This window comes from Artemia franciscana, chromosome 1 (assembly GCF_032884065.1).
Source record: "Artemia franciscana chromosome 1, ASM3288406v1, whole genome shotgun sequence".
NCBI lineage: Eukaryota > Metazoa > Arthropoda > Branchiopoda > Anostraca > Artemiidae > Artemia > Artemia franciscana.
In genome coordinates this window covers 38,282,486-38,299,467 of record NC_088863.1, presented here as the reverse complement: position 1 = coordinate 38,299,467, position 16,982 = coordinate 38,282,486, and the positions used below count along the sequence as shown (strand labels likewise).

Sequence of the window (16,982 nt, the reverse complement as noted above, 5' to 3'; positions counted from 1 at the left end):
GTTGCCTGATGTATTACTCAAAAGTCCGATGGCACAGTTCTGCCATGCATGGCACTGTCCCTGCAGTGCTCGGCCCACTTTTGCCATGCATGGCACAAACCACCCAGTGTGTAGGATTTCTGCAAGCCAGCAACCTCTCGGTGTTTATTGGGTAATAATTTAAAGCTTCTCAGATTGCTAAGATGAAATTTTGTGTGTGTATGAAGCTTGCATCAATCAGCAACATAAATTTTTTAGGCACTTTTAATAGGTAGGCTTCTTAAAAGAAAGTTTTTTTTGGCAAACATTTTGTTCATTCTCAGGTAGGCTACTTGGTTTGTATGATATTAAAGACTATTTAAAAAGCTTTAATTGGAAAAAATTTCATATCCCTATCTTAATTAATATTCTTGTTTTAAGAATGTATTTTCCCAGAAATATATGTTGTTTTCAAACTTCACAGTTTTATAACTTAAAAAATACATAAGAGTAAAAATCTGAAGCCTAGATTAGTGCATAAAATTTCATGTATCAAACAGTTCGTGGTAACGAACTGTAGTAAGGAGCGACCCGGCTCAATAGTAACCAAAACTCTAAAAAATGGAATTTTGATACCAATACCTACATAAAAAGAATCGCATTTTAATGCTGATTTTAAATATATAAGTTTCATCAAGTTTAGTCCTACCCATCAAAAGTTACGAGCCTGAGAAAATTTGCGTTATTTTAGAAAATAGGGGAAAACGCCCCCTAGAAGTTATAGAATCTTAACGAAAATCACACCATCAGATTCAGCGTATCGGAGAACCCTACTGTAGAAGTTTCAAGCTCCTATCTACAAAAATGTGGAATTTTGTATTTTTTGCCAGAAGGCAGATCACGGATGCGTGTTTATTTGTTTTTTTGTTTTTTTGTTTTTTTTTTTTCCAGGGGTGATCGTATCGACCCAGTTGTCCTAGAATGTTGCAAGAGGGCTCATTCTAACGGAAATGAAAAGTTCTAGTGCCCTTTTTAAGTGACCGAAAAAATTGGAGGGCACCTAGGCCCCCTCCCACGCTAATTATTTTACCAAAGTCAACGGATCAAAATTCTGAGATAGCCATTTTATTCAGCGTAGTCGGAAAACCTTATAACTATGTCTTTGGGGACGACTTACTCCCCCACAGTCCCCATGGGAGGGGCAACAAGTTACAAACTTTGACCAATGCTTACATATAATAATGATTATTGGGAAGTGTACAGGCGTTTTCAGGAGGATTTTTTGGTTGGGGGAGGGGTTGAGAAGAGGGGGATATGCTGGGGGAACTTTCCATCGATAATTTGTCATGGGGGAAGAAAATCTCCATGAAGGGAGCGCAGAATTTACTAGCATTATTTAAAAACACAATGAAAAAATAAATATGAAAAAGTTCTTTCAGCTGGAAGTAAGGAACAGCATTAAAACTTAAAACAAACAGAAATTATTACTCATTTGAGGGGCTCACCTCCTCCTAATACCTCGCTCTTTACGTCAAAGTATTTTTAGTAATTTCAACTATTTATTCCACGGCTTTTGTGATTCTGGGGTCATTCTTAATGAATTGGGACAAAATTTAAGCTTTAGTGTAAAGAGCGAGGATCTGACAAGGGGGCGAACCCCCTCATATATGTAATAAAAATATGAGAATACAAAAGTTCTTTACGTAAGCTAATTTATAAGTTACGTAAATCTTTTACTAATAAAAATATTCGTAAAAAATTAAAAGTTCTAGTTGCCTTTTTAATTAACCAAAAAATCGGAGGGCAACTAGGCTTCCTCCCCCGCTCTTTTTTCTCAAAATCATTCTATCAAAATTATGAGAAAGCCCTTTTGCCAAAAAAAAAAAAAATGCAAATTTCGTTTTAATTATTCCTCTGCGGAGAGCCAAAATCAAAACATGCATTGATTCAAAAACGTTCAGAAATTAAATAAAAAAACAAGTTTTTTTAACTGAAAGTAAGGAGCGACATTAAAACTTAAAACGAACAGAAATTACTTCGTATATGAAAGAGGCTGCTTCCTCATCAACGCCCCGCTCTTTACGCTAAAGTTTTTTACTGTTTTAAAAAGAAGAATTGAGAGACGGAGTCAAACTTTAGCGTAAAGAGCGGGGCGTTGATGAGGAAGCAGCCTCTTTCATATACGAAGTAATTTCTGTTCGTTTTAAGTTTTAATGTCGCTCCTTACTTTCAGTTAAAAAAACTTGTTTTTTTATTTAATCTCTTGAAAGGTTGGATTGTTAGTCCTGTAATTCTGATATGGATTAACCCAGAGATATATTTAGCAAAGTTGTTGTGCATGACCACTTCTAAAGGAAATGCTTTATAGCAAAGATCGTTTTAAACATTCTAAAATGTTTATCTATATCATTTCCAAAGGTTGATTTCTTTCTCTTTAAGCTCAACCGCATCCATAATGGACGAATGTATTGCCCAAATTATATATATTTGTTGCATTTTCAATGGTGTAACTCTTTGCTTACCATTGCTTGTTTTGCATTTTCTGTTATATTAACATAGAGAAAAGAATTGCACTGTCGAAAACACAATGAGTATGTGTAGTTTGAATTATATATCTATTCGTTAGGGGGTGAGGCAAAGTAAAGGAATGTAACCCTTAGCAATGATATAAGTAAATATCTTAAAACATTTAAAGTAGTTCTCAGAATTTACTAATTTTTCCTTTATAAGTGGTCGTGCTCAACGACTTTACCATATATCTCCTAGGGGATTGTTTAGGCGCTTGATACATTCCTGACAGTTTGCTCATCTTAGTTACTTATTTTCCAAGGTCACAAAAACATCTTATCTGGAATTTTGCTTAATTTTGTTATTAGGCTCAAGGCTATAACTTAGTTCAAAAGAAGGGATGAATGAGTCTTGGTTATTGGGTCCTCCTTCTATGAAGAAACCTTAGTAAGCTTATTAATGTTTAGATAGCTATTTTAGCTAAACATTGACCATACCGATTAATGTACCTTTTTACTTATGATTCCAGATATATTAATTCCCACCCATGCAAATATGCCCCCCCCCCACAATGTGGCTAGGTTTAGCCCTAGACTATTTACAAATCTTTGCTGATATTATCGGTTTGAATATATATATATATATATATATATATATATATATATATATATATATATATATATATATATATATATATATATATATATATATATATATATATATATATATATATATATAACATAGTTTCATCAATATAATATTAGCTGCCATTTTGACTTAATTTTATCAAGAAAAAGCCATGTGGCTACATTTTAGAGAAGATCAGATGTATCTGATGCATCGATGTTGATTTTTTACCAAAAAATAAGCAAGTAATGACAGTTTGAACATTACATCCTGTAGGGAGCTCATTTTGTGTCGAAAACAGGAAACTGATTGAATTGAATATTTTTTTTTTATCTGGGTGTATCGGATATAGTGTCCACGTTTCGCATTGTCAAAATATAATGACGGCTTCTAGTGATGATGTTCCAAGTCACGAATAAGCAGAGTTACCCTGTTTTGAAGGAAAATTTCGACAGTGGGTCCAAAATTGCACTGTTGAATCTTCGGTGCCTTAACCCTATAGGTCTCTTTTTGAGTTTGAGGAGCCTCGGACAAAGCAAAGGGACTTGGGTTCTCAGGATTTTCGCTTGTAATTAAATAAAAAAAAGTTGTTTTTACTGAAAGTAAGGGACAACGTTAAAACTTAAAAAGTTTGAATTTTGTTCTAATTCTTTAAGAATGACCCCTGAAACACAAAGGCTGTTTAATTGGAATAAATAGCTCTTTTGAAAGTAGTAAAAAGCTTTAGCGTAAAGAGCGAGGTATTGACGAGGGGTCGAACCCTTTATATACGTAAAAATTTCTGTTTGTTTAAGTTTTAATGTTGCTCCTTACTTTCAATCGAAAAAACATTAGTTTTATTTAATTTCTGATCGTTTTTTTTTTAATTTGCTGGGTAGTCCTCCCACGTAATCGTGAGGCTGGGTAACCTCTCCCAACGACCCGTCCCCACCAGAAAAAACCCTGAAAATGTCTGTATACATCCGGATAACCAATACTATATGTAAACAATATGCAAAGTTCAAAACGTGCAGCCCTTCCCCCGGGGAGTGTTGGGGATTAAGTCGTCCTCAAAGATATAGTTATCAGACTTTTGGACTATGCTGAACAAAATGGCTATTTAAAAATTTTTATCCGGTGACTTAGGGAAGAAAATCAGCATGGGAGAGGGCCTAGTTGCCCTCTGATTTTTTGGTCACTTAAAAGAGCACTAGAACTTTTAATTTCCGTTTGAATGAGCCCTGTCGTGAAATTATAGGACCAATGGGTCGATACGATCACCCATGGGGAAAAAACAACAACAAATAAACAGACTAACACGCATCCGTGATATTTCTTCTGGAAAAAAAAACAACAACAAAATTCCACAGTTTTGCAGATAGGAGCTTGAAACCTCTACAACAGTTTTCTCTAATACGCTGAATCTAATGTTGAGATTTTCATGACTTTTAGAGGAGGTTTCCCTCTTTTTTCGAAAATAAGGCAAATTTCCTTAGGCTCGTAACTTTTGATACTACTAAACTTGATGAAACTTATATAGTTAAAATCAGAATAAAATTTCGATTCTTTTGATGTGTTTATTAATATTAAAATTCTGTTTTTTAGATTTTCGGTTACTATTGAGCCGGGTCACTTCTTACTACAGTTCGTTACCACGAACTGTTTGATAGCTGAGATACTGCATATCCAAATGGTTGTTCTGGCTATCCAGAAGTAAAAGAATAGGGTACATTTTGGCTGGTTTTGGGTGTTTCACTAAATGCTTATTAGGTTCAAGGAAGGTGTTACCTTAGACCTTTCTGCTTTGGTTTGCTAGATCTAGCACTTCTGTTGGCTCACTATTTAGTATACAAGATTGATGGTTGACTCGCGGGAAAATATATGACTGAGACTTAGTGGCTCCAAACACACAACAAAGGCAGGCTATTGTCATGTCTTGACCACCTTCGGTGGAGGTAGTGCATGAAATTTTCTTTAACCCCATCATTAGACTCCCGTGTTGTCAGCATACTATATCCTGTCAGGTGTGAGCTCTGCTTTGAAACGTCAATCAACACTCAAGCTTTTGTTTAAAAAAAAGTTTCCATAACTATGTGGTTAAGGCCACGTGCTCTTGATTGGCTGTTTGCTGCAGGGAATATGAGTGATAAATCCTGATTCTTCTTTAAAAAGGAAGCCAACCAGTCTTTTGATATACTTTAGTTCTGTGATCAGCCTATGGGAGTAACAACAGAGTCTGTGCTTGGGAAGGAAAACGCATGTCTTTGCTTTACTAATTTTTAATCCATGATTGATAAGAGACCGTATTGTTAAATTTTCCACAAGAATTCTTTCTTCTTCTGCCTTGAAAATTTGACTGCTGTGCTCTGTTTTCTTTGATAACTGATAGTGCACTGTCTCTTCCTCTTCTGTGCTTTCTTGGCTTGCAGTTGATGCCCTCTTCATGTAGTCATGGAGTTTTGAATTTTTTTATGCTAAAGACTGCTGAAGCTTCTTTGACTGACGCCCCATCTTTTAGAATCATATAAGCAGCCTTCTCAACTGTTCCATATTAGGTTGAGGGTACACACAAAAGAAATGAACAAATTAAAAATAAAAAACTCAAAATTGATCAATAACTCACGACACATTGAAATTCTTGCACTTCTGTCCCTCTAAAACTTTTTACCGCAACAATTGGGTCCCTAGAAAAAGTCTCCAAAATACCAGGGAACAATGGGTCATAGCCATGAAAATAAAGTCAAATAATCTTCCAAGCATAAAACCACCACAAATCACTATCAATAAATAAATGAAACTCAAAACGAACAGAAATTACAATAAATAGCCGAGTCAAGCTCAAAATGATAAAAAATTAACATTAGTGCGGCTGATAACCCCCATGCCTTCTCAAGACCGTGCCTTTAATTTATTTATTGCTAGTGATTTGTGTTATTTTTACGCTTGGAAGATTATTTGACTTTATTTCCACTTTTTTTGGCTTAATGGTGCTTTTTACTTTTCTTTGAAAAACTCATTTTGTGGAAAAAGTTTTTAAAATTAATTTCTGTTTGTTTGTTATTGACATTGTCTTTTTTATGGAAAAAATATTTTATATCTTTTCAGTTTTTTCTATAAGAATCCATAGTTTCGGTTGCTATTTGTATGTTGTAGAAACTTTTCAACAATTTTTAATCCCGACACAAACAGTATTTTTAAACTTTATTTTATAACTCATAAAGTTGATCTGAAAAATAAAACAATATCATTCCCGAAAGATTCTATCTATGCTCTTTGACAACCTGGAAACACTTGCAGTCTGTTTATTCTTTTTTTTTTTTTTTTATAATTTTAAGAACAGAAGTAGTAATAGTATTAGCCCCAGGAGTTTTAACTTAATACTCCCAGTTGTTCTCGATATTTGCTCGATATATTGGCATCCATAAACACAATGCCTTTTGATTTAGTTTAAAGTGTCACTTAGTTTTAAAGCAAAATGGGCCAATTGCATGATTGTGGGGGGTTGGCATACCCAATATCCCTATTGACATAGTTGCTGGACCGTTCTACTAAGCCGAACAAAATGGCTGTCTGAAAATTCTGATTGGAAGTGTTTGGAAAATGAACTCGAAAGAAATGCTAATTGCCCTCCAATCTCTTTTTACTCTTAAAAACGGCGACAGAACTTTTAATTGTGAATTGATTTAGCTCCATTAGAATTTCCAATGATATTTCTAGCTATTATAGAGTGGTGCTGCCTATGATACTGCTTATATGTCCTTTTGAAATCTTGCATGTATACAGTTTTTTCGTCTAATTAAAGCTCCTCCTAAACTTTCACTACAAGTTCCACCTTAATAACCTTAGCGTCATTAGTTACATTAACTGTAGTGATAGTATTAAAAGTACACACAGTATCTTCTAACTAGTTCAAAATCCCCCACTTCTTACCCTTAAATGTCTAACTTAATAATATAATTTGTTCCTCATATATTGCTTTGTCACCCTTTTGAAAGTCCTCACGCTCATAGTTTGTTTTTATTTAGTTCAACACTGCCTAAATATTCCTTAAAAGCTACACATCAATACACTTAGATTGCACAGTAGCAATAGTTGTAGCAGCATCAGAAGCACTATGCGCGTAGCACCTTTGGTTTCTTCAACATCCCCTTCAACACACGCTGAAAGTTTCAACACGCTGAAACTGCAGAGTAGTGCTGACTTGGTCCTTTACAAATTAAATAAAAAAAACAAGTTTTTTTAACTGAAAGTAAGGAACGACATTAAAACTTAAAACGACCAGAAATTACTTCGTATATGAAAGAGGCTGCTTCCTCATCAACGCCTCGCTCTTTACGCTAAAGTTTGACTCTTTCTCTCAATTCTTCCTTTTAAAACAGTAAAAAACTTGAGCGTAAAGAGCGGGGCGTTGATGAGGAAGCAGCCTCTTTCATATACGATGTAATTTCTGGTCGTTTTAAGTTTTAATGTCGCTCCTTACTTTCAGTTAAAAAAACTTGTTTTTTATATTTAATTTCTGGACGTTTTTGAATCAATGCATGTTTTGATTTTGGCTCTCCGCAGAGGAATATTTAAAACAAAATTTGCATTTTTTTTTTGGCTAAATGGCTTTCTCATAATTTTGATCGAATGATTTTGAGAAAAAAAGAGCGGGGGAGGAAGCCTAGTTGCCCTCCGGTTTTTGGTTAATTAAATAGGCAACTAGAATTTTTGATTTTTTACGAATATTTTTATTAGTAAAAGATTTACGTAACTTATAAATTAGCTAAAGTAAAGAACTTTTGTATTCTCATATTTTTATTACATATATGAGGGGGTTCCCCCCTTGTCAGATCCTCGCTCTTTACATTAAAGCTTAAATTTTGTCCCAATTCATTAAGAATGACCCCAGAATCACAAAAGCTGTAGAATAAATAGTTGAAATTACTAAAAATACTTTAGCGTAAAGAGCGAGGTATTAGGAGGAGGTGAGCCCCTCAAATGGGTAATAATTTCTGTTTGTTTTAAGTTTTAATGCTGCTCCTTACTTCCAGCTGAAAGAAATTTTTCATATTTATTTTTTCATTTTTTTTAAATAATGCTAGTAAATCCTGCGCTCCCTTCATGGAGATTTTCTTTCGCCATGACAAACTATCGATGGAAAGTTCCCCCAGCATATCCCCCTCTTCTCAACCCCTCCCCCAACCAGAAAAATCCTCCTGAAAACGCCTGTACACTTCCCAATAACCATTACTATATGTAAGCACTGGTCAAAGTTTGTAACTTGTTGCCCCTCCCACGGGGACTGCGGGGGAGTAAGTCGTCCCCAAAGACATAGTTATAAGGTTTTTCGACTACGCTGAATAAAATGGCTATCTCAGAATTTTGATTTGTTGACTTTGGTAAAATAATTAGCTTGGGAGGGGGCCTAGGTGTCCTCCAATTTTTTTGGTCACTTAAAAAGGGCACTAGAACTTTTCATTTCCGTTAAAATGAGCCCTCTTGCAACATTCTAGGACAACTGGGTCGATACGATCACCCCTGGAAAAAAAAACAACAAAAAAAACAAATAAACACGCATCCGTGATCTGCCTTCTGGCAAAAAATACAAAATTCCACATTTTTGTAGATAGGAGCTTGAAACTTCTACAGTAGGGTTCTCTGATACAGTGAATCTGATCGTGTGATTTTCGTAAAGATTCTATGACTTTTAGGGGGCGTTTCCCCCTATTTTCTAAAATAACGCAAATTTTCTCAGGCTCGTAACTTTTGATGGGTAAGACTAAACTTGATGAAACTTATATATTTAAAATCAGCATTAAAATGCTATTCTTTTGATGTATGTATTGGCATCAAAATTCTATTTTTTAGAGTTTTGGTTACTATTGAGCCGGGTCGCTCGTTACTACAGTTCGTTACCACGAACTGTTTGATTCCCAAATACATGTGTTTTTCTGGTAGATGATGCATGTTAATGACTAAAAATTATATGCCTTTTGCAATTTTTTTAATTTAAAACAGATAATAAAATACCAACTATGCTAGGAAATTCTACCCTTGATTTGCACAAATTTGCATACTTTCTTTAGTCCACCAGTCCTTTTACCCCCTTTAGGGGCAGGGGCGTAATTTGCTATAGGGTAAGGGGTAACTGCCCCTCCCAGACCTCGGTTTGCCCGCTCCCCCTCCGATCCCAGTTTGCCCCCCCTCCCAGCTGAAATTTAGTTTCTTCCAAAGTCCTGTCAAAACTATGATAAACCTGCATAGTACAAGAATCAACAGAAACAGTTCATTTTTGTAGTACATATTTACCTTTATAGTGCTATAAAGTACCTTTATAGTAATTTTACAGTACTAAATAGTACCTTTGTGGTACCAGATGGCTATTTTTTTTATTTTTTACTGTCATTTTCACTTCATTTGGGAAAATTGGCTCCAACTTTCCATCAAGCCGAAACAGTGGTGTAATAGAATAGAAAATATTTTAAAGAGAAATTAAAGAAATGCTTTTAGTAAGAATGAATCTTAGTTCTATTTTTTTGGGGGTGGGGAGGTGAGGGTGTAAATAAATAATTGAATAATTTACTAAGGTTTCTTGGGGTATGATTTTAACAGTAAAGTTTAATTTGTTTTGTTATAATGTTTGTGGTGCTGATTAGGATGTGCGGTTTGAATTAGTTGTTTTGTAATTTATTTAGTCTTGTATTTTTTTAGTGTATTTTTGCCACCCCTCCCCCGCCATGTTTTTTCGCTTCTCGGGGTTGCTGTTTACACTGATTTTCGTTTTTTTGATTTAATAAATATCTCTCTCTCGTATTTCTAATAATGCTTCCACTATCACTACTACAACTATTGCTTCTTCTGAAGCTGAATATATTAAGATGAAGCTTCAAGGAATTATTAGGCGAATGTTGAACTAATCAAAACGAATTATGAGCATGTGGAATGTCAGAAGGTTGTAACAGCAATATCTTAGGATTAATGTTTTGACATAGCCATTTTGTTCATCATAGTTGAAGAACCAATATGATCCCCTACAGTCCCTGGGAAAAGGTCTTTAAGTCATAAAATTTGTCCATCGTTTACGTATAGTATTTTTTATTGGGAAGTATGCATACATTTTTCGGGTGGGAGGGGGTTCGAATTTTCTGCTGGGGAATTTTTATGTGGAAAGCTTTCCATGGGATGGGGATTTTTCAGGGAAAATTTTACACTGGGGAATTTGCCACAAATTTCTATGCGAAATTCTTCTATTTGTCTTACTTTATCTTTTCTGATTCAATTTTACATTTGGAGATGTTAAGGGTAATTGCCCGGGGTAAATTTTCACTGGGATTGAATTGTCTAGAGGGTATCTCCATGGGGAGGATTTTTCCGTGGAGGTGGAGCCAGATTTCACGGCATTATTTAGATAAATGAAACCGAAAACGAAAATGAATCATAATAGATAACCGAGTCAAACTCAAAACGTGCAGAAACTAAGATGAGTAGAGCTAGTGTATATGAGTAGAGCTAGTGTGGATCTTCCAATCCACATTTATTTGTTTCTGTTTTTCAGTAATCTTGGCTATGATGGTGTTAAATTTTGTTCTATATATTATGAGAAATAGAAACATACAGATTGAAATAAGGGATGTTTTCAGTATTGTGCAAATTATATTTTGATCTTCAGAAGGTATTGGGGGGGGGGGTGTCTGCCCTACTCTTTTTAGTTTCTGCTCTTGTTGAGTTTGACTCGGTTATTCATTGTAGTTTCTTCTCGTTTTGGGTTTCATTTATTTATTGATGGTTATTTTTCGTAGTTTTATTCTTATAAAATTGTTTGAATTTATTTTTGTTCAATTTGGTTTAATGTAAATCTTTTTTTTTTCTTTGAAAAGATTGTTTTGTAGAAAAAGTTTTTCTTTAATTATTACTATCTAAGCAGGAAGAAATTTCAAGCTAAGGTAACATTGGTTTTTGCCTAAATGGGAAGCAGATCCTGTGAAAGTCATAGAATTGCATAGTTTTGCTGTTATTTCTGTACATGGATCGGCTTGAGATTTACTGCCAATTAAGATAATATTTATTTTAAAAGTTTGGCATGAGCCATAATAGAGCCAAATTTTCTCCTTGCGTCAAGTTAAAAAAAGGATTTTGGCTGTGTCTGAACTGTAGATTACTAGAACTCAATTCCAGAAACAGTTGTGAAATTGGTAGCCATGAATGATTTAAAAAATGATTTCGACTAATTTTGGAGAGAATACTTATACAAAAGTGACTTGCATTCATTCAAAATAACACACACAGGAAGCTCAACAAATAACTGACAACCATTTGGAGAGTGCTGAAACAGCAATGTATTCTAACAGTACTGAGGGTCCTGTAAGGGATCCTGAAAGTAATAGACAACAACTAGCAAATCCCAAAAACTACTCAAAAAGGAAATAGATCTTACATAAAATTGTCAGTTCAACAGTTAAAGGAATTTAAGGAATTCACTTGAATAGATGTTTTAAAATGTGTAGGAACAATTTTCACACGATTTTCGCAGGTAGGTGTGATTGCATTCTAAGGAAATGATCGTACCATCGTAGAATGTGCTCCGTAATTTGGATGAAAAACAGCGTCTGCTGTGTTGTCTGTAGTAACTTCTCGTTATTGACGAAGTCGAACCATCACAGGCCTTCTATCCTCCTAAGACTTTTCGTTTGGAACACGTCTACGGTCTTGAGAGCTGTTATTAAGGCCGGCCAGGTTTCTGTCCCATAAATAATTACAGACCCAACCAGGGCGTTGAAGATTCGCAGCCTTGTGTTTCGACTACTGCTTGATTTCCGCCATGGGTGACGATTTATCCTCCCCATGGCAGCAGATGCCTTGGTTATTCTTGCTTGTAGTTCAGGGAGAAGGGAGCCGTCGGCAGCAATGACAGAGCTCAAGTACGTGAACTGTTGGGCCATGTCGGGAGTAGTTCTTTGGTCCAGGGCCGCAGGGGGATTGGCGATGCTAGAGGATGGATCAACGACCATAATCTTGGTTTTGTCCCAGTTGACCTGTAGTCTTACTTTTGCAGCTTTTTCTTGTAGGATGTGAAGTGCTTCCACCAGTTGCTCCGTGGACTCCGTCATGAGCACCAGGTTGTCGGCAAAGTCAGCGTATTGAGCTGCCGCCTCTTTAATCCACTCCTCTTTATGATAGATATTAACTTGTGCTGTATTAAAGGATAGCATATAATTGATTTACTGATTATGAAAATTCAATGAACCTCAGTGATTTAAAATTTAAAATATTACTTTTAATGAATACTTTGATATCTTAAATCAAAAATAAACTGCAGTATTAAGAGCAGTGATATTAGGGTGGAAGCACTCTGATATTTAAGGCAATTTGTACTTCTTCTCAGTTTTAATATTATTTTCTTTTTTTAAGATGAAGCAAGTAATGCTATACAATATTAATTTTCTAAACAATTTATCTATAAGAAGAGCTTTCAATATATCCTTATGTCTTAAGTCAAAATTATGCAATTGAGAATTTTTCTTTATCAAATTCTATTTTCCGGCAATCTTTAAAAACAAACAAAAAAAGTTGTTAGTACTTGTAAATACACAAAGCTAAAAATGTAAGGTTGGCTCAAAATTGCTGTATTGGTATATATTAATTTGTTGTCAATCATGGAAAATTCTACTTTTGGCCCTTTGCTGCCCCAAATATCAACAGCTTTATTTATTTATTCTAAAACCCGTCATACAAAAGCAAGAAGACGGAGCAGTAAAAGAAAACAAAATAATAAAACAATAAAGATAACAATTAAATGCTTCGTAAAATACAAGGCAAACAGATAATACGAAAGAAACCAGAATTAAAAAAGAAGCAAAAAAGCTTCAAAAACGGTGACATACTATATATGATGCAGAATAATAACGTCTAAACAATCTTACAAGAAATATATTAATAACAAATATTGAAAAATCTGGTACAGTTAAACTCACACAATACGGAACATAGGAAAAAGAAAAACACAATGTAACTGCTATTTATACCACTATGTTTCTTGGTAACTACCTATTTTTTGTCTGTGTTTTCTTTTTGAATGAAGACCCACAAAATAAATTCGTACATATATGCACGACAAAGGTTTTTTTTATTTGTAACATACAAATATATTTATTTATTATTATTTTTTTTATTTTTCACCCACGCGATACATAAAGTAAATATGGTGGAGTAAGAATAAATAAAAATAACACAAAGAAAAAAATAAATACACAAAAAAATTAACGAAAAAAAGGATAAGACGGTGGTGTGGGATAGGCGCGCTGAAGCTGTACTGGAGAGTTTTCTTTGAAGAATGTCATACTATAAACTTAAATCAGGAACTGAAGATTTTCTAACAAGAATCTGGTTTTTCGTCCAAGGTGGAAGATACAGAAGAAATTTGCACAAAATTTGAAATAATTTATCCGAATTCTTTTCAAATTACCATTATTAGGAAGGGAGAAAAGATCTGAAGCATAAAGGACAGAATGATCACAGAAAGTAGAATTAAGTTTGGCCATCGCACGTCTATTATACTTACCTCTGTTTGCAACAATCTTCGCATAGCTAATCTGGATCTTTTTACTAATATCACAAATAGTACGCTGACGAAAGCTCGAAAGATTGCTATTAATAGAGATACCAAACCAACAAATACAATCAAAAAGAGGGGTAGTGAAGTTATTACGGTGAAGAGGAGTAGCAGTAGTACAGTTATACGGAAGAAACTCACATTTATCTATATTAAGTGAAAGGCTTAATTAAGTGATTAAGTGATTAGAGAAAGCATCAGAAACTGTAGACTATTTAGGAAAGACCCTTTTTGGAAGGGCTAATCAAAAGCAAGTCGTCAGCATACGCAAGATAAGAAACATCCGTAAGACCAGAAAGGTATCTACCTGAAATCTTAGCCAGCACACTAGAAATACAAATCTTAAAAAGCGTAGGGGACAGAACACCGCCCTGCCTAACTCCTATTCGTACCCTTATAATAGTGTCTGGTGGAGATCTTAATTGAAGAAAAGAATTTGAATACAAGAACTTAAGAATCCCCTCAATTCTTAAAATGCAGTTTAAATACTAAAAAATAAAGGTGTTTTTTTCTGATATTTTACTATCCACCATGATACACACAGCTGGTCCAGGAATACTCAAGTTAATCAAACTGTATGGGACAAAAGTAAACTTAGTCTATGCTTAAGCAAGGTTGACGTTTCAATCTTATGCAACATGGTATGCCTGATTCTTAGTAAGTCTAGTTTTGCTGAAGAAGTTAGTGAAGAGTACACAAAAGATCATGTTAAATCAATGTGATTTCCTTTAAAATGTTAGTTTTAGAAAAGGTTCTCGCTCAAACATATGTAAGGATGAGGAATATTATTATTTCTTTAAAATGTCTGTTTATGTAGGCGATAATTTAAGTCTCTTTTTGGTATAATTACTCAGAAGTAGTTTTGAAAAGATGGCTGGAGACTTGATCTACCTAAACCTTTTCTTCTCATGAAAATATCAATTTTATTGCATCATGAAATTGATTTAGTTTTTAAAAAGCTGCCCAGGAAGAAACAAAATTGCTTTAAAAGTCGTATAAAAGTAGACTAAAAACTTTTATTATTTTGTCTTCTTTTAGTGAAAAGAAAAGCTCCTCCGTTTCCAGACTCTGTATTAACCCTTCAGAAAGATGACCCTTTTGAAGAGTTTTCAAAAATTTTGGTCGAAGAAATGCATGGTGAAACGGCGGATTTGGTATTCCACCTTGACGGAGGAGACTTGAGAGGCCACAAACTTGCTTTATGCCCAAAAAGCCCTTTGATTGCTTCTATTATCAGAAATTTTCCACCTGGGTTTGAATTCCATTTTAGCTGCCCAGATGTCAGGTAATTTTCTTGCTCATTGCTATACAAGTGTATGTTGTCTAGGTAACAAACTTGAGATGAATAGTTTTCAACATTGTTGACTCGTTTAAAGTTCAAATGTTTTGATCACTTTTTTTATGAATTTCAGTTTCTTGCCTACAATGCTTTGCAAGGAAGAGAAAAAACTTCCCCTTCCCCTATCTAGTGACGACAATTAAACAAATTGCGTATTTTTCCTGTTATTCAATGGCTAAACACGGCCTTTCTATGGTTTAACTCCTCCTAGTCCTGTGCAGTTTAAAAACATGAACTTCAGAGAATAAATAAATGAAACAGCATTTACACAATTCATTAAAAAGCAGAATCGTGCTGCACCCAATTCGTTCCTTTTTCTTCAAGAGAGCTACCAAGGGAATGTTTGGTTTTGAAGCCACTATATACTCAAAAGTATTTCAGCATCCAGCCCTTTACCCCCTCCCCCCGGATCAAGGTGGATATAATAACAATTACTTGGAAGGGAGCCGTTTCTGGGTTGAAAAAGCTTTCTTTTTATGCATAAGGGGGCTGAAGGTACATTTAAAAAGGAATAACATTCCATCACGTCTAGTTTAATATATGAAATACATAAAATGTTCCAAGCTTTTGATTTAGTGAGTCGATTATTGCAAATTACTCGAGGAGTCATTCGACGTGTGTTCGTGTACAAGAAATACTATTATTTTCTTCGAGTGTCAATTTATTAGATAAAATTACAAAAAAAGTGAAAAGTGTCAGACTGGAAACCAGCATATCAAATCTTATCAATTAAGCATCGTTTTATGAAGAATATGATTTGTTGTATTCCCTGTTGTAGCACAGTGGATTGATGCCCTGCTTGGCAATACGGAGCACCAGGGTTCGATCCCTGCTGCTGCAAGATCGGACGACAAGCTTGCTACTTATACCTGTAAGAAAAAGCAGCAACTGAAACGTTGAATCGACGCCCAATGCGCCAGCAATGGCACAGGAGGATCTTTATGGATCTTCATCCTTTTTTATGATTAAATAAAAAAAACGAGTTTTTTTAACTGAAAGTAAGGAGCGACATTAAAACTTAAAACGCACAGAAATTACTTCGTATATAAAAGAGGCTGCTTCCTCATCAACGCCCCGCTCTTTACGCTAAAGTTTGACTCTTTCTCTCAATTCTTCTTTTTAAAACAGTAAAAAACTTTAGCGTAAAGAGCGGGGCGTTGATGAGGAAGCAGCCTCTTTCATATACGAAGTAATTTCTGTGCGTTTTAAGTTTTAATGTCGCTCCTTACTTTCAGTTAAAAAAACTCGTTTTTTTTATTTAATTTCTGAACGTTTTTGAATCAATGCATGTTTTGATTTTGGCTCTCCGCAGAGGAATAATCAAAACGAAATTTAAATATTTTTTTTGGGGGGGGGGGCTAAATGGCTTTCTCATAATTTTGATCGAATGATTTTGAGAAAAAAAGAGCGGGGGCGAAGCCTAGTTGCCCTCCGATTTTTTGGTTAATTAAAAAGGCAACTAGAACTTTTAATTTTTTACGAATCTTTTTATTGGTAAAAGATTTACGTAACTTATAAATTAGCTTACGTAAAGAACTTTTGTATTCTCATGTTTTTATTACATATATGAGGGGATTCGCCCCATCGTCAGTACCTCGCTCTTTACACTAAAGCTTAAATTTTATCCCAATTCATTAAGAATGACCCCTGAATCACAAAAGCCGTAGAATAAATAGTTGAAATTACTAAAAATACTTTAGCGTAAAGACCTAGGTATCATAAGGAGGTGAGCCCCTTATATGGGTAATAATTTCTGTTTGTTTTAAGTTTTATTGCTGTTCCTTACTTCCAGCTGAAAAAGCTTTTTCACATTTATTTTTTAATTTTTTTTAAATAATGCTAGTAAATCCTGCTCTCCCTTCATAGAAGTTTTCTTTTCCCATGACAAATTCTCGATGGAAAGTTCCCCCAGCATATCCCCCTCTTCTCAACCCCTCCCCCCAACCAAAAAAATCCTCCTGAAAACGCCTGTATACTTCC

The 16,982-nt window shown here is 34.8% G+C and overlaps 1 protein-coding gene across 7 annotated transcripts in view; it reads left to right on the top strand.

Moving 5' to 3' along the window:
• The window catches only part of LOC136029177 (zinc finger protein 436-like), a 74,430-nt gene that overhangs the window by 11,062 nt on the left and 46,386 nt on the right, over positions 1-16,982 (top strand). For 6 of the 7 annotated variants that reach the window (XM_065707326.1, XM_065707335.1, XM_065707351.1 and 3 more), the window contains exon 2: positions 14,702-14,948. In XM_065707326.1, coding sequence (XP_065563398.1) covers positions 14,702-14,948 — 247 coding nt within the window. Of the gene's footprint in view, positions 1-11,535; positions 11,585-14,701; positions 14,949-16,982 lie in introns of those variants that run through there. The other variant, XM_065707308.1, reaches the window with a different exon arrangement.